This window comes from Sander lucioperca, chromosome 9 (assembly GCF_008315115.2).
Source record: "Sander lucioperca isolate FBNREF2018 chromosome 9, SLUC_FBN_1.2, whole genome shotgun sequence".
Lineage (NCBI taxonomy): Eukaryota > Metazoa > Chordata > Actinopteri > Perciformes > Percidae > Sander > Sander lucioperca.
Genome location: NC_050181.1, coordinates 24521407 through 24543285, shown reverse-complemented (window position 1 = coordinate 24543285; position 21879 = coordinate 24521407). Strand labels below are relative to the sequence as shown.

The 21879-nt window shown below is 41.4% G+C and overlaps 1 protein-coding gene across 6 annotated transcripts in view; it reads right to left on the bottom strand.

The window, feature by feature from the left end:
• Positions 1–21879, bottom strand: part of zmynd11 (zinc finger, MYND-type containing 11) — a 41948-nt gene that overhangs the window by 5381 nt on the left and 14688 nt on the right. For 5 of the 6 annotated variants that reach the window (XM_031291022.2, XM_031291026.2, XM_031291027.2 and 2 more), the window contains 10 exons: positions 20715–20738; positions 14211–14372; positions 12639–12716; positions 9534–9626; positions 8274–8361; positions 8088–8143; positions 7418–7495; positions 6539–6657; positions 4446–4812; positions 1104–1178 (listed from right to left, as the gene is read on the bottom strand). In XM_031291022.2, coding sequence (XP_031146882.1) covers positions 1104–1178; positions 4446–4812; positions 6539–6657; positions 7418–7495; positions 8088–8143; positions 8274–8361; positions 9534–9626; positions 12639–12716; positions 14211–14372; positions 20715–20738 — 1140 coding nt within the window. The remainder of the gene's footprint in view (positions 1–1103; positions 1179–4445; positions 4813–6538; positions 6658–7417; positions 7496–8087; positions 8144–8273; positions 8362–9533; positions 9627–12638; positions 12717–14210; positions 14373–20714; positions 20739–21879) is intronic. The other variant, XM_031291025.2, reaches the window with a different exon arrangement.

The window sequence follows — 21879 nt, the reverse complement described above, 5'->3', positions numbered from 1 at the left end:
TATGTATACGGTTAGAAGATGGCTGTCTCTCATGTTACGTTGTTTTTTGTACACCCTGTGACTATACAAATCACAACATGTAAATAGGAACATGTTGGCGTCATTTTGTCACTTATTGGGAGGAGTAGGCTAGATGGAGCCAGTTACCTCCAGGATCTGTGCTAAGCTAGGCTAGCGGTGGGTGCATCAGACAGAGTTATGACACGCACGGAGATGAGAAGGGTGTGTATGGACTTATCTAACTCTGGGGGATACGGTGAATAAGCTAAAGTCCCAGTAAGTCGGCGTGTTCCTTTAAATAATTTAAGTTTCTGCTCAAATCGACACACACATGCCCATTATGAGACAACGAGCTTCCTGGCTCCTTTAGCTGCAGCAGTGACAGTGATTGGTTGACTGAAACTCCACCAAAAAAAGCCTCCCGCAGCACAGTTCACTGTAGAAACAATCCCACTTTATTTTATAAATATGCGTAATAAATGTAAAACTGTAAAATAAATAGTGTGTCGCGACAGCAAAAGAGAAAACATTAAAGCCTTTTCTCAGGCCTATAAGGAAACTCAATTCAAGACTTGAAGACGGCCTGCAGAAAGCCTGGATGTTAGACCTACATTAGCTTCCTGAAAGCAAAAAAACATTTAGATATTATCGGCCACTTCTGGTGACATATTATTGTCTCAACACTTCCTGTGAAACTTCACTACCTTCCTGTTGCAAAGACAATAAAGCTGATGTGGTAGGTATTAAACAGAAAACAGCCAGCACTTCATCTTTTTAGTATCATCAACAATTTTTCTGAAGAGGCCAAGATTTTAGCCCGTCTCATACTGGATTTTTGAGTCTATTAACTATATCTTTTGATATATAGAAAAGCATTTTTTACATGAACAAACACAACCTTTTACATAAGGATAGAGAATGTTTCTAAAAACCCAAAACGTATTTGTAATAATGGTACAGATCTTGCAATCTAGCTCTGCAATAAGCTAACAGATAAGACCAAAGCAGACCATACATTTGTCCCAACTACTAACAGATATTATCTGTGTAGCTACATTGTGGTTTTGACAGAATATTATGCGCGTGATGAGAGTCTAACTTACACTGGCTTCTTCTTTGGGTTCGACTATTTGAGTTCGACGGCTTTTCTTGGCCTTGGGCTCCAGGCTGCTTTTGAGCTGGAGAAAAAAAAAAAAGGAAAAGAACAAAACTACATATTACAAAATAAACTATTGGTAAAATGTCTTAAATGTGTTCTTTTCCTGTTTCCAATATAGACTGAGAAAACACTTATTCATGTGAAGCATTTAACTTAATAATTAGGAGGGAACCTGGAAGCTACAAACATTCATTTTGAAATAAATAGTTACAAAAGTTTTTAATTATCTGTATTTTTGAAAGATAGAGAGAGAGAGAGAGACAGAGAGAGAGAGAGAGAGAGGATAGAGAGAGAGAGAGAGAGAGAGAGACAGAGGATAGAGAGAGACAGGATAGAGAGAGACAGAGGATAACAGAGGATAGAGAGAGACAGAGGATAGAGAGAGACAGAGGATAGATAGAGAGAGACAGAGGATAGATAGAGAGATAGAGAGAGAGAGACAGAGGATAGAGAGAGAGAGGATAGAGAGAGAGAGGATAGAGAGAGACAGAGGATAACAGAGGATAGAGAGAGACAGAGGATAGAGAGAGACAGAGGATAGAGAGAGACAGAGGATAGAGAGAGACAGAGGATAGAGAGAGAGAGACAGAGGATAGAGAGAGAGAGGATAGAGAGAGACAGAGGATAACAGAGGATAGAGAGAGACAGAGGATAGAGAGAGACAGAGGATAGATAGAGAGATAGAGAGAGAGAGAGAGAGAGAGATAGATAGATAGATAGATAGATAGATACTTTATTCATCCCGAGGGAATTTTAGGCATCCAGTAGCTTAGACAACCATAACACAACTAACACAAACACACATATATCTCATATACATAAAAATCACTCACTGAAATGTAAAGAGTTAACAATTTGTGAAGTGATCACAAAGGTCTGATATGGACTGACTATGATGATGCAATGACCATGATAAGGTGCTATGGTAGAGTGTGTTCAATGGTGGTAGTGCCAAAGTGAACAGAGCAATAGCTTATTATTAAATATTAGGTAAGACTTTACTTGAAGGTATCTCCATAAGAGTGACATGACACTGTCATGAACACATGACACATGAACTCTAACCCTAACTTGTCATGACAAAAACCCAATGACCCTTACTAAAAGAAGCGGTATGTCATAAACGTTTATGACTTGTTTATAATGTTTATGACACGTTCATGACAGTGTCATGTCACTCTTAAGTAGATACCTTCAAGTAAAGTGTAACCAAATATTAACTAGGACTATGAAAAGACAAGAATGTAAACATAATAGAATTGCTTGACAAACAAGAAAAGAAATAATATACTTTAAGAACAATATATAGCAGGGAATAAGTTATAAGATGTAGATGTTATGACCACAGTCCAGATTGTGTAAGAAAGATGGTGTACAGTGAAAAGAAAGACTTTGACCACTTGAGAAAAGTTGTAGCTATAATTCCTCTTTACATTTTACAGAGCCACTTAAAAGAAAACACTGCCAACCATGTAAAAAAATACCTGCACAGTTGTTGTACTGACATCGTGCAGTTCAGCCACCAGGTGGCAATGTTTACTGGATTTATCTACAGGAGGTTCAGTTTATGTATTTCAACTTGGTTCATCCTCTCATTTGTGTTCCTCTTTCTCTAAAGCACTGTAGAACTTTGGTTTAAATAAGTTTTACACTAAACTGCCGGTGGGTTAGGGGTTTTAGTGAAAGTCTGCAGCAGCCTGATAAGAAAAAGGTACAACAGAAGTGAAAATCCTCAGAGGAAGTTTTGCGTGTGTTTTTAGTCAAATTTGAAATATATATTAAATAAAACCCCCAAATCTTTTTTTTTTTTTTTTTTTTAAATGATACAAGTTCAATACTTATTATGGTTTATTGCTTTGCATATCCTTTTGTTTAGGTGGTACTGATTTTAGGGATATGGAGCATTTGAAGATACTCCAAGAGATGACGGCGGGGTATTCTGTTTAAGCGTCATTCGTCAAGAAATGATGCTTTTTAATAAAAAAAAATAAATAAATTTCCCCATACATTTTCTATCTCTTTGTGGGATTTGGTCTCTGGTGACACTTTACTTGAAGGTATCTACATAAGAGTGACATGACACTGTCATGACACATGAACCCTAACCCTAACCCAAGGGGGTAAGCTTCACTTCAGAACTCGAACGTCCTACGGCGCCATTTTGATGCTACCAAACGATCCCCTCCCGTTAGCATCCCATTGACTGCCATTCATTTTGACGTCACTTTGACAGCGAATAACTTTACATCTGAAGCGTTTAAAGACTTTATTTGTCCGTTGTTTATTTCTAAAGAAACATGACAATGTATAAAAGGCTCCATTACCTTGTACCTCACGTTATGGCTCCGTAGCAGACGTTTTTATAAAAATAGGCTAACGATTGTGTCATAACCACGTGACTTTCTGTCGCACAGTAGAGGAATTACCGTATAGTACAGGAGAAGCTCGCAGGCAGTTTGGACTTACATTAGCTGTGTAAGTTTAATTACTAATGTTAACTATCATTTTAGTGATCAATAATTAGCCTGTGTCTATGTTATCTCCTTACATATACCTACGCAAGATTGGGAATGATTGAGATTTCTCTTGGCACAGCTACCAGAAGACTTCCAACTTTCAGACACGTTGCTCACGTCACATTTACGTCGTCTCTCTCAGTTGGAGGCTGCTCAGTAACGCTCAGCCATCACCGGAAAAGTGCTTCTAATATACTTCACTGGTCTCTGTCCAGAGCAACGAGATCTGTTGGCCCACTTATATACTGTCTATGCTTTAACCCTAACTTGTCATGACAAAAACCGAATGACCCTTACTACAAGAAGCGTTATGTCAAACGTTTATGACTTGTTTTTAATGTTTATGACACGTTCATGACAGTGTCATGTCACTCTTGTCATGTAGATACCTTCAAGTAAAGTGTATCTGTCTCTTTTTGGTCATTTTTGTTTCCTTTGGGATAGCTTTGTGTCCCTTTGTGGTAGTTTTGCGACTGTTTCTCGGATCATTTTGGACCGCTATTATCACCATATCTGTGTCTGAAACGTTGGAAAAGAGTAGGGCAGATGATACATAAATACCACTCAAAAAGACAAAACTTGCTGAAAGAAGTCCACTCATGACCAACTTCAATCATTAGATCTGAGAAAAGCCTTTTAGTTACATTCATTCGGATTAGGTGTTGCCTAAAACGGCTCTGGAGCTGCACCTAAACCTTATAGTGGAAGGGAACACCCGGATTTTCTGATGCAGAGTTCAGAGGGTTAAGAATTATGCTGAGCCTACTTACATGTCGGACCTGCTCGTTGCTGGTGGAGGAGATGCTGGACTCGGCTTCGTCTGTCCGCTCCAGCCTATCCGTCCTCCCGCTGCACTCCTGTGGCTGCGGCTGTGGCTGCCGCTGGCTCTGGCTCTGGTTCTGGTTCTGGTTCTGGCTCTGGCTCTGGCTCTGGTTCTGGTTCTGGTTCTGCTGCAGTTGCTGGTGTGACTGCATGGTGCCTTCCTCCATCTTTGTTTTCCAGAAGCGGCCCTCCCTCAGGAAGCGCTGGTAGACCTCCAGCTCCTCGCACGCCTTCTTCCAGCCGTTGCTGCGCTTCACCTGCAGCTGCTGGACGCTCACCTTGATGTCCTGGATGTTGTCCGAGGGGATCCACGCCCTGGGGGAGGACAAGAAAAACAGTGCTCGAGATTTACCAAGCAGCACTGCAACTCTTTAATCCGTTTCAGTTCCATCTTCATCGGGTTTTGGTTTGTTTTTGGATGAAGTTCCGTTTTGAAAAAGTTGTATCTTCATTTATTTATTTTTTAAATCAAGAAACAGGACGTCTTCTTTACAATTATAACCTCGAATCTGAGATGTTCTTAAACTAGCTTCAGCAGAGTAAAGTTGCTTTATAAATAAGATGTCACGAGAACCGGTAATTTGGTACCAAGTCGGTACCAAAATGAAAACCATTTTAATATTCAAAAGAATCACGCAATTAAATTGGAAGCAAAAGATGTTATTCTTAATTATGATGACAAAACCAAAACAATACATAGGATTGTCAACCTATTAATTCTAAAAGGGAAATTTCATATCTTTTAAATATAATTATACATTTTCTAAATCTCGGCCAGCTTTTACTCACTTCAGAATTGAATTTGGGAATTTTTGAGTCTATCCAAATTATTAATAATAAGAAAAGTATTTATATAGCTGATGTACTGCAAGATTTTTTCAAGGAAATGTGATTATAGTATGTAGTAAAGTAATATATTATACAGCCTACATTCCATTTCACCTTTTCTTTGTATTGTATTTTCTGTATTGGGTTTTTTTTTGTGCCTTTCTTCTTGAGTTTTATTTTTTTATCATTAAGTAAGGTTGTAATGTTCTTTGGATGGGAATGAATATCTTTTTGATATGTTTTATAAGTATGATGCCGAATTGTTCAAACACTGTATAACATATTTGTAAAAGTTGCAAATAAAAAAAAAAAAAAAAGTCGGTACCAAAATTCTGAAAACGTGACGGTACTTTTTTAACAGTACCGTAGGTACCGAGGGATGCAATTTTTCCGGACCTGACGGGGCCAGTATATACGCCTTGAAGTGTTCTAGTCGGTCGCTAAATGCTGAAGAAAAAGAAAAACGTCCACCAGCACAGAAAAACAGAATAGCGCCTCATCTCCGTGCGTACTGAGGGCTTGACCGCAGTCAGCCTCTGGCTTTACGGTACATCGACGGCAGCGGCTTACACAACTTCACCTGGAGCTCTCAAACTGAAAGTAAAGTCTGTTTCTCTCTGCTGTTAACGTTAGCTCCAATAGCTCACATTAGCTAACTTTAACGCTTGTTTTAGCTAACTTTAATGCTTCTTTTAGCGGACCTCTAGAACGTTAGTTAACTTAACTAACTTAAGTTAACTTAACTAACGGCAAAGAGAAACAGACTGTCTCTAAACATACTTGCTCGCCGAGTTCCGGGTGGACTCATAAGGTGTTAACGTTAGCGTACGTTACGTTAACACGCTAACGTTAACTGTGTGGTGATGCCAGGCTTCAGAGCAGTGGGCTGTGGGGTTCAGAAGAATGACGTTTTCTCCAGATTACATATAAATCACACTCTTCTTGCCCCCTCCCCTAAAACCCTTCCAAATCAAAGAGTGACAGAAAGTTGAAAATAAAAAAATAAAAAACTGAAACTCACAGGTGACATGACACTTTGTGGTATCCTGACATCACTATTTATATAAATGTTGTGAGAGCCGAACAGTCCTTGTTTTGTGTGTTGTGAAGAACAATTATTAAGGACACAAGCAGTCTCAACCTGAGGTGCTCAGACCAATGGAACAGAAAAGTGATGCTGTGTGTTGTTGTGATGTCAGCCAGCTGCGCTAACCTCTGGTGCTGGTGGCCAAAGAAGCGTACGTCCACCTGGTTTTCATCCCTCTGAAGGACTTTGGCCGGCCAGTAGCCGAATCCTTTCATCTTGGCCCACACCAGGTCGTGGTTGGGGCTCTGCCGAGGGAACACACACACAAAGCAACAATATAGACCAAAGATACGACCCAGGGGTGTATTTCTAACAAGAAAAACACTTTACTTTGTGGTGGGTTGACTTTTATACTAAAATTACATTTTATATGGCAAGACAACCTGCTTTGTTCCTTAAAGTGCTCATATTATGCTTTTTGGCTTTTTTCCCTTTCCTTTATTGTGTTATACTGTATATCTTTTTGTGCATGTTATAGGTTTACAAAGTGAAAAAGCCCAAAGTCCACCCCAAAGGGACTTAGTCACTTTGTAACACACGTTATAATGCTCACCTAGCTGCTAGCATGGCACGCCCTCATACTCTGCTTCTGACTGGCTAGTAGTCCTTACCTAGGTACTGTCAGGGCACGCCCTCATACTCTGCTTCTGACTGGCTAGTAGTCCTTACCTAGGTACTGTGCATGTGCTCAACACACAGGGTGAAAAGAGGAGCTGCAGCAATGTGCAGTACAACAAAAATATGGTGTTTTTTGAAAATGAAACCACATAAACCTATTCTGATATAACCTCTAAATACAATTATGAACCTGAAAATGAGCATAATGTGAGCACTTAGTTTTTGTTCAATGCATCAAATTTTTAAGTATGATCTGTATATACCATTATATATACACACCTCTCAACTGCTACACATCATAGTTGTATACTTGTAAAGCTTCTACTAGAAATAAAAAGGTAAAACTGTGTTGCTGCAGCTGATGAGAGCAGATTTGGTTGTACTCACACAGGGGTAACAGAACCAGTTGTCTGGCCGGGCGTTCGAAAGGTAGAAACAGTTCTTACACAACAACAACTCATTTAACTGGAAGAGAAAAGACACAGGAAGGGAGAAGGGAGAAAAGATGGAGAAAGGAAAGACAGAAAAGTTGAATGTACACAAACTTTTGAACAAATCTGGACTGGACACAAATTCTAAAAAGTACAAAAGGAGATGTAAACTTATAAGCTCTTAAAGCTATAGTGCGTAGTTTCTGTCGCCCCCATGAGCAATTCTAAGTAATGACAACAACCCTGTCGGCGCGTCCACATGATACAAGCCTTCTGTGACCGCGCACGCAGCCCCCACCCCTCCCCCATGCAGTTGCTAGTAGCCAAGGAGGACACGGAGGATTACACAAACATGATGGACTCTTCAGAAGAGGTCATTATCTTCGATCGAGTTTCTGCGTGGGAAAGTCGCCGGACGACACCAATTTCTGAACGTAGTCATACTGAGAAATCCAGAGAGAGTTGTGTGGAGCTGATAGTCTTAATTAGCTCTGTAGCAACTCATTTGGCGATGGCTTGAATGTAACGGACGTTCATTAATATCAAAAAGTTACGCACTAAAGCTTTAACAGGAGAACTAAAGTAAATCTCTGAGCTGTGACAGAGAATAAATAAAACAGTGGTACCTCATGGCATGTGTCGCTGAAGAGCAGCCGTGCGATCTCCGCCTGGTCGCTGTGAACTGACACACAAAACCAGAGGACACGCTTTTTGTAAAATAAAAAACGAATCAACAAAAATTCACTTAACTGGAAGTTATTAGTAAAAGAAAAAAAAATCCCAAGGTGCCAAATATTCAAACTTTGACCCACCTCCATACAAGATGGAAGTGTTGTGAACAATCAGCTGAGCGTCTGCTTTGAACTCCTCGAAGCTTTTATACTTTCCTTCAGACAGGTTCTGAGAGAGAGAGACAGAGAGAGAAGTGAATAGAGAGACAGACAGACAGAGGGAAGAGAATGACAGAAAGAGAGAGAGAGACAGACAGACAGACACAGACAAACAGAAAGAGAGACAGACAGACAGATGGCCAGAAAGAGAGAGACAGACAGACAGACAGAAAGAGAGAAACAGACAGAGAGAGACAGACAGACAGATGGCCAGAAAGAGAGAGACAGACAGAGAGAAAGAGACAGACAGACAGAAACCAAGACACAGAGAGAGTAAGGGAGAGACAAAAACATGGAGAGAAAGTTGGTCAGAGAGAGAACAAGTATAAAGAGGTCTATTCACACGCTTGGCATGTTTGTCATTGGTGACCGACATGCGAGAGCGCCAGACACAGAGACACACACAGACACAGACACACACACACACACACACAGAGAGAGAGAGACACACACACACACACACACACACACACACACAGCTGGGAGTGATGCACCACTGCCCACAGCACAGTCCTGCCTGACCCAACAAACACACCGAAAATCTCACTGCACTCACACTGAAACAATGTTACCAGTGAGACCTAAAATCTAAATCACGGACAGACAGCTCATGGAGGGAGATAAGGGACTTTAAAACCCTTTTCCACCAGATAGCAGAAATTTGCGTCAAAATTTGCACTCTTTCTCTGAGCCATAACACAGTCAAATCTAAACATACAGGCTTGATTCACATATTCAAGGATATCATTATCTCCAATGTCCACCACAAATAAACATCCAGAAATAAAAAGAGAAAAAAGAACCTCCTTACAACTCAAGACCTTGCCAGAGAAACTTAACAATTTTAGGTTTTCTTGAGTATCAAAGTGACTAAGTGATAGCTGTCTGTACATCCATGAGATTAATGCCAACAGGAACTGCTAAAAGCTAATTCAGCATACTCTTAGTAGTGCCAATTTGCCAAAATGTAAAAAGTTAAGGTTTTTAAACTAGAAAGAGTGTGTGCAGGAATGTTTCAATCTAACAGTCTGAGGGGATTTGTGTAAGGGTTCAAAACAAAAGCTTAAAATACAAAAAAAAAGTAAATCGAAAAACGATTAGATGAATAAATAAATATGGAAGAAAAAGATAGACAGTAAGTGATGATGGGAGTTTGACGGGGACGCTGGGCACGGTGGTTACCTCCTGGATGTTTGAGACTTCCAGCGCGGTGTGGATCAGCCGTTTGTACATGGGATGTTTAGTGTCTTTGCCTTTCTTGTGCAGGTCCACTGCCTAGAAATGTAGAGGAGGGATAATGATTGAATGCCACTTTATAGAGAGGACGAGGAGGGGGCAGTGTTAGAGGGAAGTAATGAAGCAGAGACACATGGAGGGCAACTGATGAGATTTAATACCGTTTTTATAGGGAACGGTGGGATGAAGGGAGACGGAAGGAGAGAACAGGAGACGTAAGGAGGGGGAAGTAATGAGATTTAACACAACTTTAATAGAGAGGAGGTTGGAGAGAGAGAGAGAGAGAGAGAGAGAGAGAGAGAGAGAGAGAGAGAGCAAGTAGACGGAGCAGTAGTGGATGAAAAGGCAGATGAAAGGGTGGGGTAATGGGAGGAGAACAAAGGGGATACTCATTCCTAATTACGAGGAGGAGTGAGGGTTATTGTGGGTAGTTATACTAGTGCAATATTTCAAAAGAACACAGCAGAGGCCACAACCAATTCAATTTTATTTATAGTATCAAGACACTCTACAGATAGAGTAGGTCTAGATCACACTATAATTTACAAAGACCCAACAATTCGGCTAATTCCCCAAAGAGCAAGCATTTAGTGTTGAGGAAAACCCCCCTTTCAGGGAGAAACCTTGGATAGACCCAGGCTCTTCGTTGGAAAAGTAGAATAACGACCCAAAATGGCTTTTCATTGTTTTTATTTTGTTTCTGTCGACTTTGAATGAAGTGTATTTTACGATGCTAAAATCACTGTTTATTTACATGGAGTCTGGTGGGTTTAGCGAACGCAATTTCACAGATGTTTTTATGTTTAAAAAAAAAGGATCTTACTCACACTTAGTATATTAATCTGAGCCTGTCGGTGGCAAAATGAGCACTTCTGTGAAGGTGAATACAAGCTGGACAATTGCTCTATTACCCTACATTGTAACTTGTTTCGCCGCTGCCGACAGACCACGCAGACAGAGTAGAGGATTGAGGCCTTCAAGTCCAACTAAAGTTATGCTTTCTGCTGTCAGAAATCACGTTCAAATAGGATTCTTCCTTTGAGACATTTCAAAAAATGCTCTTTTAGATGGGCTGGTGTACATGTTTGAGTGACAGCTGTCAGGACACAATGCAAACAAACTTGTGCTGGTAACTCTCGCATTAAAGTCATTGCTAAGTGATAGAGCAATTTGCAAACACTTTAGGGAATCACTGGCTTTCATGTGATGGTGAAATGGTGATCTGACATGATTAAGGGGCGTTACAGAGTTAACTCATTGGTTTGCATACGCGTCCGCAAGGCTACGCATCGGCCGCCATTATGTGTCGATGCGTAGCAAAATGTGTCGTCCAAGTTTTTGCTACGCGACGCGCCGATGCGCGCAATACTATGCGTTGTCAGTGGGGTATTGCACATTATTACCCAAAAATATTGAATCAACTTAGCTGAGCGAATTCATCAAGCATAGGACTAACGAGTCAAATTTTTCGGTATTTAATCAACGTACGTGTGTGTGTGTGTGTGTGTGTGTGTGTGTGTGTGTGTGTGTGTGTGTGTGTGTGTCCTCCCCGAGAGGCTGGAATAGCCTACGGCAGGAGAGAGAGAGACCCAGATGTATTTCCATCTTTTTAAACTTGCTAAACCATGTTTAAGCGACCTTTTATCAATGTATTGGTCAGTGCTACCCAATCGTAGCACACTGTACTGGTGGGGAAACACGGCAGCATCTTATAAAAAAAAAAAAAAAAAAGTGCCGCTCTGGCTCTGCCGACAGTATCACTCTGTGCCGACCGAACACCGTGGAACACTCTGCTACCCCCTGTTGCGTGACCGGTGTATTGCATTTCACGCATCGCCCATGACGCTTGCATCCGCTGTGTAGACTATGAAAGAATAACGCAAAAAAAAAATAACGCAGCATTCCTGTGTCACAAATCCTTGTCCAACTCAAGTAAAATCGAGCGCATTACAACAAGCATTAACCTTGCAAAGGAGAGAGCATAAACATGCTGAAAATATAAGGTGGATTTTGCTTTTTATCACAACAATTACCCCTATTTTCCACCGGCACGTCTGCGCTGCGGTCCGGAGGCGCTGCGACCCCGGCAAGCAATCCCGGCCATTCAAGTCAACGGTTGATATTCCACCACCGCGTCCCAGAAGCGTATGTGAAGCGGCTCTCCGCTCCGCTTTAAGGGAAACTAACGTTTTTTCCAACCTGGACCCTATTTTCCTGTTTTTGTGACTGATCAACCGGTGACATTGGTCCAGTATTAAGTGAGATCGCTGCAGTCGGCAGCGGTGAAACAAGCTACAATGTAAGTTAATAGGGCAATTGTCCAGCTTGTATTTACCTTCACAAAAGTGCTCATTTTGCCGCTGACAGGCTCAGATTAATATTCTAAGTGTCTGACAACATTATGGAAAGGATTTCTAATGAGGTCGACTAGGGTTAGACCTAACCCTGACCCTTCTGAGTGGCTTCCGGTGTGGTATGGCGCACAGATGGGCCCAGTGGAAAATCCGGGTTAGAGACTCGGACAACACAAGCTCCATTAATGTGAACTACTACAAGAAATACTTTATCTTACTTGCGAGCACTGCAGTAAAAAAAAATGTATTTTGATCAACTGGAAAAATGAAAATTCACCATCAGTAAGACATTGGATTAATGAGCTTGTGTCTTACTGCACACCTGAAAAGATATTATATAATGTGAGAGGGAAGCATGCGGCCTTTGGAGAAATCTGGGGCCCCTTCACAGACATTCTGCCTTCTCTGGACTTGGCTGACCATGCTAGTGTGAGCCCTCCTGGACCGGCTTTAAATTAGCCCTCTGCAGGTTTGTCTTGTATAACTTCCTCATTGATGCATTTGTTGAGTAATGTCTAGATTTATATAGATATGTATGTATACAGATGGGTGTATGTATAAACTGTATATAGACTGTGTAGATATATAAATGAAAGGAAACTGAGAGACTCGGACAACAATCTGCTGCGTTGTCACCGGGAGGTTTGATAAGTTGAAGGCGGATAACAGGTAGAAATACATGTATGGTTGTTCTCACCCTCTCCTTCATACGCTGGACGATGAAGCGCAGGTATTTACTCATCTCCTGTTTGTTCAGGTTCTTCTTTTTACTGCCCTGCAGGTTTGAAAGAGGGATGATGTGGAGAAAGAGGGACAAGAGAGGGAAAATTCAGATTAGGCACACTTAAAAAAAAAAAAAAAAAATGTATCTTCAAAACATACCAAAAGGCAAGAGACTGGTAGAGGAGACAGGAAGTGAAAAGAGGAACAAGCAGGGAGTAAAGACAGCGAGGGACAGAAACGGGGCTACAAATAAGCTAGAAACAACAACTGTCTTTATATATCAGGCGTCTCTCTCGGCATACAAACTCACAGCGAGCACAAACATTAGTTTGAATGACAAATATTGACACTACTAACATTGTGTCTGCTTCTGCAGACGACTGATTTCTTAAATGTCATGAAAACAAGACTCTACACTGGAGAAAGAAGAGAAACACAGTTAACTCAGCAAGTTTTCTGCAGGACAAACCAGACGTTTTTTTGTCTCTGTAGACACTGGATAATTACTGGCCTGGGAACCAGACCACTCTGTGAGCTCATGTTTCATTTGCTCTCGCTGATATGTCTGTCCCCTCCAGACTAATACACATTTGTGAATTAAAGGAGAATTCCGGTCGATTTCAACACAGATACAGTATTAGGGAACCACTAAGGCCTATATAAAAGAGACTTCAGATACAGTATTAGGGGACCACTAAGGTCTATATAAAAGAGACTTCAGATACAGTATTAGGGGACCACTAAGGTCTATATAAAAGAGACTTCAGATACAGTATTAGAGGACCACTAAGGTCTATATAAAAGAGACTTCAGATACAGTATTAGGGGACCACTAAGGTCTATATAAAAGAGACTTCAGATACAGTATTAGGGGACCACTAAGGTCTGTATAAAAGCATCCAAAGAGCACCATGTCATGGGACCTTTAATGTGTTTGAAAAAGTTAAAAATAAATATAGATTTCTTTTTCTTTTTTTATTTGACTGAAAGAGACAATTATATTGTTAATCAATTTTTTTTTCTGAGACAATTAATTGTACAGCAAAATTTGGAATGTTATAGCTCTAATAGTCTCCCATTGCCAGACCTTCCTCCACAGCGCTGTGGAGGAAGGTCTGGCTAGTCCACACAGCATTCCGGGATGGGAGAAAAACGTGCTCTGGTTTATGGTTATTTCTTCAAACCAATCACAATTGTGACACAACCGGACACAATGACAGTGCCGCTGCAAAATAGCCTCGGGAAGGAACTTTTTTTGGTGGTACACGTGCACGTTGAAAAGTAGTTTTAGTCGTGCAACAGAAAACTCAGATTGGACAGATAGTCTAGCTAGCTGTCTGGATTTACCCTGCAGAGATCTGAGGAGCAGCTAACCATAGTCCTCAGAAATCCACCAGAGTTTAGAACGCCAACACAAAGGAAGAGGAAGGTAACTGACATCCGGCCTAAAAAGAGGGACATCCGGCTGAATTTCCAGCGACACTTGAACAATCCCAAAAGCGGATCGTCGTGGATATAGACTACAGCTCTCAATAGCCACGCTTACCCTGCAGGCGACACACTGCCAGTGAGATCCTCCGTCTCTGGGCTTGAACTCCTCCGACAGACATTTGAGGTGGTAAACCCGGAAGCAGTTGTCACATGCGAGGACGTCGCCCGGTAGGTGACACTCGAAGCAGTACCAGTCGTGGCTCTCTGCCTCCCACTCCTGCAGGGTAGACACAGCAGAGCACAAGTTTGGGTGACCCCCCCCCCTCCAACCCGCGAACCACAGCGGGAGGGGAGGAAACAACTTTCTTCATCCTACATTCTTAATTAAAACTAGCTCCGACGTACAGATTCGTGACGACTGTACTGCTGGTTGTCAGGGTGTTTCAGGTTGGAGCCCACATCCCCAAAATCAACCTCCTCCTCATTCAATCAAACAAAAGAAGAAAAAACAACTTTGATCTTGTTTCGACTTTGTATGCTTAAAAAAAAAAAGATCAAGTTAAAAGTCCCAGGTTAGTTGAAGTTGAATAAAAGAAGAACATTGGTCGGTATCCTTTTAAAAGTGGCTATGAAGTGTATACAAAAAAATTTAACTTTTTAATTACTACAGTTTCAAAAACGCCTCAATCCAACAAATCCTGGTACTGCATAGAATAAGAGTTGACAAATTCCAGCTATGAATATTTCCAGATCTGGTAGCATGATTGTTATATCTAGGCACACACTGTATTTCAGCAACTTCAAAATACACCATATCATTGAAATTCTACAGGAAGTAATGCATCAAATGCCGAGATACTCGGCGGCCAGCCCAGAAGATACTCAGCGGCCAGTCCGAGCCGTGAAGTAAGTTCTCAGCGGTGTTGTAACATTACAGCAAACACTCCCCCCCCCTACTCGGTGCTGAAAAACACCCAAAAAGTGACACCAACTTGAAATATATTGTGATATTATGGTTTTAGCTGAGTGCTGTTAGCTGTGCAAATGTTAGCTTGCTTGCCCGCTAACTGGTCAACTAATGTTAGCTAGCTACCAATACAAATCAAATAAAAACAAAACGTAATTATGTGTGTGTGTGTGTGTGTGTGTGTGTGTGTGTGTGTGTGTTGCAATTTTAATCATAAAAACACCATTATAAACCTGCCTTTATTCTGTGATAATTAAAGGTTAATAAATTATTTGAGTGTTTCTGTTTGTGGCAGGAAGGTAATGAATGGATGAGAGTGAGCGAAAAATTAGACAATTTATTCAATGTATTCTTTAATCCTAATACACACATGTTGCAGTAGTAGTTTTCAGTAAGCGGTTTAAGTCAATGGCACAGAGACAGGAAGCATGAACCGCTTAAAATTCAACTACTTATCAATCTGTCAAGAGTCCAACTCCTCCCACTCACAGTCTGGAGCGACTCAGTAGGGGAGAGCAGGAGGGCCGCTCTATAAAAGCTAGAGAGGGGAAAAAAATATCTCTATCTTGATCTTTTCTCCATGTGTTCATGTGCTGTAGGTTGGGTTTGAGCTGGAGGAAGCACACTAGAATCAGCTTGTAACTGCAGTGATGGTCAGGTAATGAACTGTGTGAGAAAGAGGTTGCTTACCGCTGTGGTTTTGATCAGAGAAGAACATCTTACTGCATGAATGCCTTTTCCTAAATAACCCTGATTTGCATAAATCTTTAACGAGGATGCACACTGCAGCAGCAACATGCAGACTGAAACCAACGTGGACCCCTCAGTCCGAAGTGTAGGGGAAAGAAGCCCATACGTAATCATAAATAGTCACGGAGAACAAAAAGATGGGGGACAGCTCTGACATCCACGCTGCCAGCCAGTGTCGCTGCAACACCAAACGCCCTGATCAGAAGCAGGGCCCCCCAGGAGGAAGCACTCCGCACTCAAATCCAGCGGTTCTTCGGGGACTCTTTTAAAAAGGATAATCTAAAACACTAACCTACGGCACCAAAGCCGTCAACCTAGGGGAAACACTGTCATGGTCAGATCACATTCTCACTCCAAAAAGGCTCTTCACGTAGAGTACAGCACAGCACATATTCTCAAATGATCAGAACGGAAAAAAGGGAAATGTATAGAGGGTTCACAATTAAAGCCCATCCAGGTGAGAATATACTCTGAAAAACTATCCACAGATTCCTCAAAGGACTTCTATTTTTTTTTTTAGAGCGTAAGAGATTCTTCACCCACACAAACATTCGACAACACAGAAATAGTCCTTGTGTTCTGCTGAATGTCAAGAGGCACTTTACTATGGTTTTGGCCGCCTGATGAAAGACAAGTGGCCGACTTTAAAAGGCCGGAGCACTCTGAGCCAAGGACACGGTGTCTGTGGTTCCGCAGTACAGCCAGTTTCGACAGGAGCGTGTCGGGGAAAGAACTGGGTCCAAGCAAAAACGGATAACAGCGACATAATGTTTGACACTGAAAGATGAAATAATAGCAAGACATAACAATGTTTCCCCTGCCAATGAAAGATCTGCAACCAACGTTCAAAAGCCTACCAGCAAAATCAGGAAGAACCAAAAAAAAAGACTTCAAAACAAAGCCAGAAAATCTGCTTTTTGGGTTTAAATCACTTCTCTAAACATACCTCTGTGCTTTTTGGGGAAAGAAATGGGCCTCAACTAAAAGCTGCCAACAAGGACAGGGACTTGGATAGTGATAGAGGAGGAGTTGAGGCAGCCAGAGGGTTAGCTTCCTTAAGCCATCTTTCCCCACTGCTTTCCCACTCAGCTCTGCACTGTCTGTGTCAAGCTGGGACACGCCAGAGCGCCGAGCAAGGCTGAGCAGCAGGGTTAGCACGGCTGCCAATGACCTACACAAATGGCATTTTTCCATTACGTGGTACCTGCTCGACTCGACTCTACTCTACTCTACTTTTTTGTTTTTCCATTATGAAAAAAAGTCCCTGGTACCTGCCAACAGGTACTTTTTCTCCGTCGAGGTTCCAAGCGAGCTGAGGCGATACCAAAAAGGTGACGTGAAAACCTGCAGACTACTGATTGGTCGGAGAGAATCGTCACTAATCACTGCGTCATCATTGCTATAGCGACAGACGGGGGGTGTCCTGAACAAACCCGGCATTTTTAAAAAGTTTAGCCAGCAGCTTTTTTTGCTGCCTCCAGCTTCTTTTGAAACTAAATGTGTCTTCTGGCAAACAGCCACATGCCGAGAATCAAAAACAAGACATCTTCCACGTTCTGTGAGTGTGTGTCTCGTTAGGTCACGGCAGTGTCCTGCGGCGTCACTATGACGACCAGCAACGCTCGCCTCACGCATGAGGCGGTACTAAATCCGCAATGGAAAAAAGGAGGACGGGGCACCGCGGCAGAGTCGAGCCAAGCCGAGTAGAGCTGGTACTAGCAGTGGGTAAACGCCAAAAAACTCCCCCAGGATCCTGCTTGTTTTAGAGGTGAAGTCAGTCCCTCCAGAAAAACGTGATTATGCGATCGCATAATTCAATGCATAATCAGCCAATATCCGCATATTTATGCGGGGGCTGCATTGTTTCAAATATGCCGCACTTTGGCCGCAAAATATGCGGGGCTCGCATGATTTCATAATCCCCGCATTTTCGTTGCAAAAAAGTCACATATATCTTAGCAGAAAGTTGAAAAATGTTGCGTTTACTTCACACAAGAGCAACCATTTCCCCCTGTTGCCATGGGAACGTTATGAAGTGATGTAATTACGCGACATGATCATCATCATCGAAAAGCTGCAAACCCCGCGATGAAGCCACGATGAAACCACAGTTTTTGCAAGTTCCCGCAATTTCATCGCATAAAATTGCATAAATATCCCGCATATTCCATCGCATTTTTTAAGAAAACGTGCCGCATAATCAAGGATTTTGCCCACAACAATCACAAAAAAAAGCATTTTTCTGGAAGGACTGTTAAGTGCTTCACATGTAGTGTCTGACAGATTCTTAACTGTAAATGAGTATGTACTTTTGCACGTTTTGTACGGGCTTTTTATTTCCTAAAAAACTCTTTTCAGACAGTAGTTTCTTGACTGCATTTCAAGATTTTGGCCGGCGTTCACACGTTGAGCCTAAAGTGATCGGTCAACGTCACATCAAGTGAGCTATATCACATTGTGGCATTAAAAAAAACTATATTACCAACAGAAGTGCAACTGCCGACGAGTTATTTAGCTAAATAAATACCGGACAAATCTAAGTATTTAATCACATTGATGCAAAAATCATTTAAAGCAATGTGCAATTCCATTACTGTGCAATATCTGTATACTGTGCAATATCTATTACTCACTGAATATGTTCACTACTACTGGGCAATATTCAAATACTGTGTAATAACCCACACTGCATGTCACACTGTATATAACACCACATTTATTTATTTTTGTTATATGTATATAGCGTCTAAGAACTGTGCACCTTACCCCCCTTTTTTGCACTATTCATTTCATTTCATGTTGTTATATTTCTTTATTTTACGTACATGTTGGCACTGGAAAAGGAGTTGCTTTTAATCTCATTGTACATGTGTATAGTGACAATAAAAGGCATTCTATTCTATTCTATAAAGTCCAATATTCATATTAAGTCCTGCTCAGTGATTTGCAACATTTCCTATTACGTCAAAGGAAAGACACCTCTGTATAAAACCGGTATGTAGGTAAAATATCTGACAGTACAAAAAAAAATGCATGCTTCTAAAGTGTCTCACGACATGTATCATCATATGGCTCTTCCTCATTTCAGGACTTCCTGCAGGAAATTGGTTAACCAAGATGGTAAGCCACACACATTAAATAGCACGGTTAATGCTTTACTTCATAATTAGAAATTGTTCATGATGTTAAGGGAGGTGGTGTCCATTAAGTAACTCCTGCACTATATAATAATAATAATAATAATAATAATATTACTAGCACTGTTTCCACACAATTCATCCTTGATCATCTTCCATTTGGAAGCTTATAGAGCAGAAAAAAAGCTTCATAAACTAAGTAAAATCACCGAGGAGGGTGTAAAGATGAATACCGTGTTTGAACAAGGACGCTCACAGAACTTTGTCACAAATAATGGGTTAGTAAATCAAATGAAATAATGTGTAATAAGGGTTTTGTTAACAGTGTATGTGGTTACTGTTAAAGTGCTTCAACACATCATGTCATGTTCATTATCATGCAAGTTGTTAGTTTAACTACCAAACTTGAAACTACCAAACTACAAAATTCACATTTTTCTCACAATTCTCAAATTTAGGTTATACATTTCCAGATGAAAAGGTAATCATTCCTGGCAAACCTGGATTTAATCCAATCTGACTTGAGGCAGTGCATTTAAAAACTTGTTTTCAAGAATTTGACTCTATCTTTAAATGTTATGATTGGGGTTGAAACGCTGTGGTTAGCTGTTTGAGGAGTAAATATATTCCTGCGGTCGATACAAGGACACAGCCCATGCCAACTGGATTGAATCCAGGCACCTGCGGAGGGAGCGCTGCCTCCATCTAGCAACTGCTCTACGCTGCTTCTCACATTCAAACTCTGTCCACTGAGTAACAGCTAACCTGACGGAGCCAGTCGGCTGAAAGGCACGGAGCAAACTAAAGAACACAACCACACAAACCACAACCACACTTCCTTCCCGTCCCCCCGTCCCCACCCTGTTTGATCAATTTAAAATGAAGGAGGAAAAAAAAGAAAAATACGCATGCCAGACAGAAGTTAAGAACACGGCAGAACACACCCCCTCTGTGGAGAACTACAACTACCAAGACCAAAATACTACAAAAACGCACAGATGCTTGCTACCAACCTGCGGCTATGCTAGCATTGCTTGTCATGTTGTTCAATTAAATAAACACTAAGAAGTGTTCAAGCGGAAATTTACACTTGACATTTGATTCTAGTTGGCAGCGTCTAAAATGCCAAAGACTGCATGCAGCTTTGAGCTGCACAAAGTGAGCGTTTGTGTTTTAAAAAAATCAAGCAACGGCACATCTGTAGATAAGTAGCGAGCCCATAGTTCATCAAGATCACTGATCACTTCCACAAGAAATTTGGCCATGTAGACACAGCGCTGCAATAGACTTTCATGAAGCTTTTTACAGCAGAACTGAATGACAGCGAGTAGCTTCTGGCAGTGCGTTCGATAGAATGCACTGTAGGCAATTTTCCAAATGGAAAGCTGATACGTTTTCCCGCTTTCACCTTGTGTGATAATTTCGTTTAAGGATGCAGCGAGCAGACTCAATCTCAAGCCTTGCGTAGTGCAAGGAGACTGAATTTCTCGCCGCTGCTGGCTCAGGAGGCTTTCCATATAAATTTAAACATAGCCTACAACTTTTGAACTGACCAGAACATACTCTGCGCTGTTTAGTTTGTCTGCAACCTGCATGAAAAAAGATTCACTCAAATCCCCGACAGCACTGCATGTGGCAGAACCGATTTCTCACAGAATGATGTTAGTTGAGAGAGGGGGGGGCGGGGGTGTGGGGGAGAGAAAATGAAGGGATCGGATGAGGGGGGAAAAAACCCTGATTTTGAAAGTAACAATGCAGCCCTTACCTTGCTTCCCTCGGCTTTCGGCTCCTGTGATTGCAAGTGATTCAGAGAGTAGTGTTTAAAAGTCCTGTTGCTAAAAACGACCTGAGCTCCGCTGGACACGGGACAGCGTCACGTCGTGAGAGAGATTTCTTTTCAAATCATATCAATGTTTTGTGGTGACACACACCACAACGGTACAGACAGACCCATTTTCCAATTTTGTGTGCCAAATTTTGCAGGATATCCATGACTCATTTTCTGGCCTGCGATCATAACAAATAACCTTAGATTCAAATCTTATCTACACAATGTAGCTTGAGTCGATATAAACTGGGACATGTTTTGTACATGAGCAAGTCAAATCCACAAACTAGTTCATGTTAGAACTCCGAAAAGCAGATCAGTTTCTTGTATTATTACTATTCGGATCATCCGTCATCTCTGTTTTTCCCGCGTGATAATTCTTTCTTACAAATCACTCGTGAAGCTCTTGCAGCGTAATGGGTGACGCGTAGCAGATTCAGCCAGGGTGTTTAGCACCCTGGTGCAAAAAGCACTGGGATTAAAGCAACCACCAAACACATGTTAATGTGGCACTTCCACAGTAATCCATTAAGTGCTCTTTTGCATTTCAAATGGCAGAAGGCCTGAGGATTCTCCCCAGGTAGTGCAGTGAAGTGACAGCGCTACTGTGACGGAGACGAGTGAAAAACAACGCTACACTGTGAACTCACAAGGGAAATAAGAGAGAAAAATGAAAACAAGGACTTTACATGAAGACAAAAAAAAACATTAATATCACAACGCTGCACAGCAGAGGGCTGCCTGAGCGGGTCAACAGATGATACATGTGTACAATTTTATATACAGTACACACAGAACTAAATATTGAAGTCCTCGATTTGGCCAAAATACCACTCTTTTTCTTCAACTTTCCCTCTCCCGTTTGCCGAGTCCGTCCTCCTGTAATGTGTGCGTGCTGTGACTCTTGTTAAAACTGTGTTCACACTGCGAGCAACTTGACAGATGGGCGCCTACATCCTGACAGAATCGGTGTGCTGCTGGTCTCGAATACTTCATCACCGAAGATGTGTTTTTTCATTTTATTAGCCAAAACGGTCTGGGTTTTTTTTTTTTTTTTTTTTTTTGCTGCTTGGATCTTTATCGTTTGCAGTACGTTATGGCC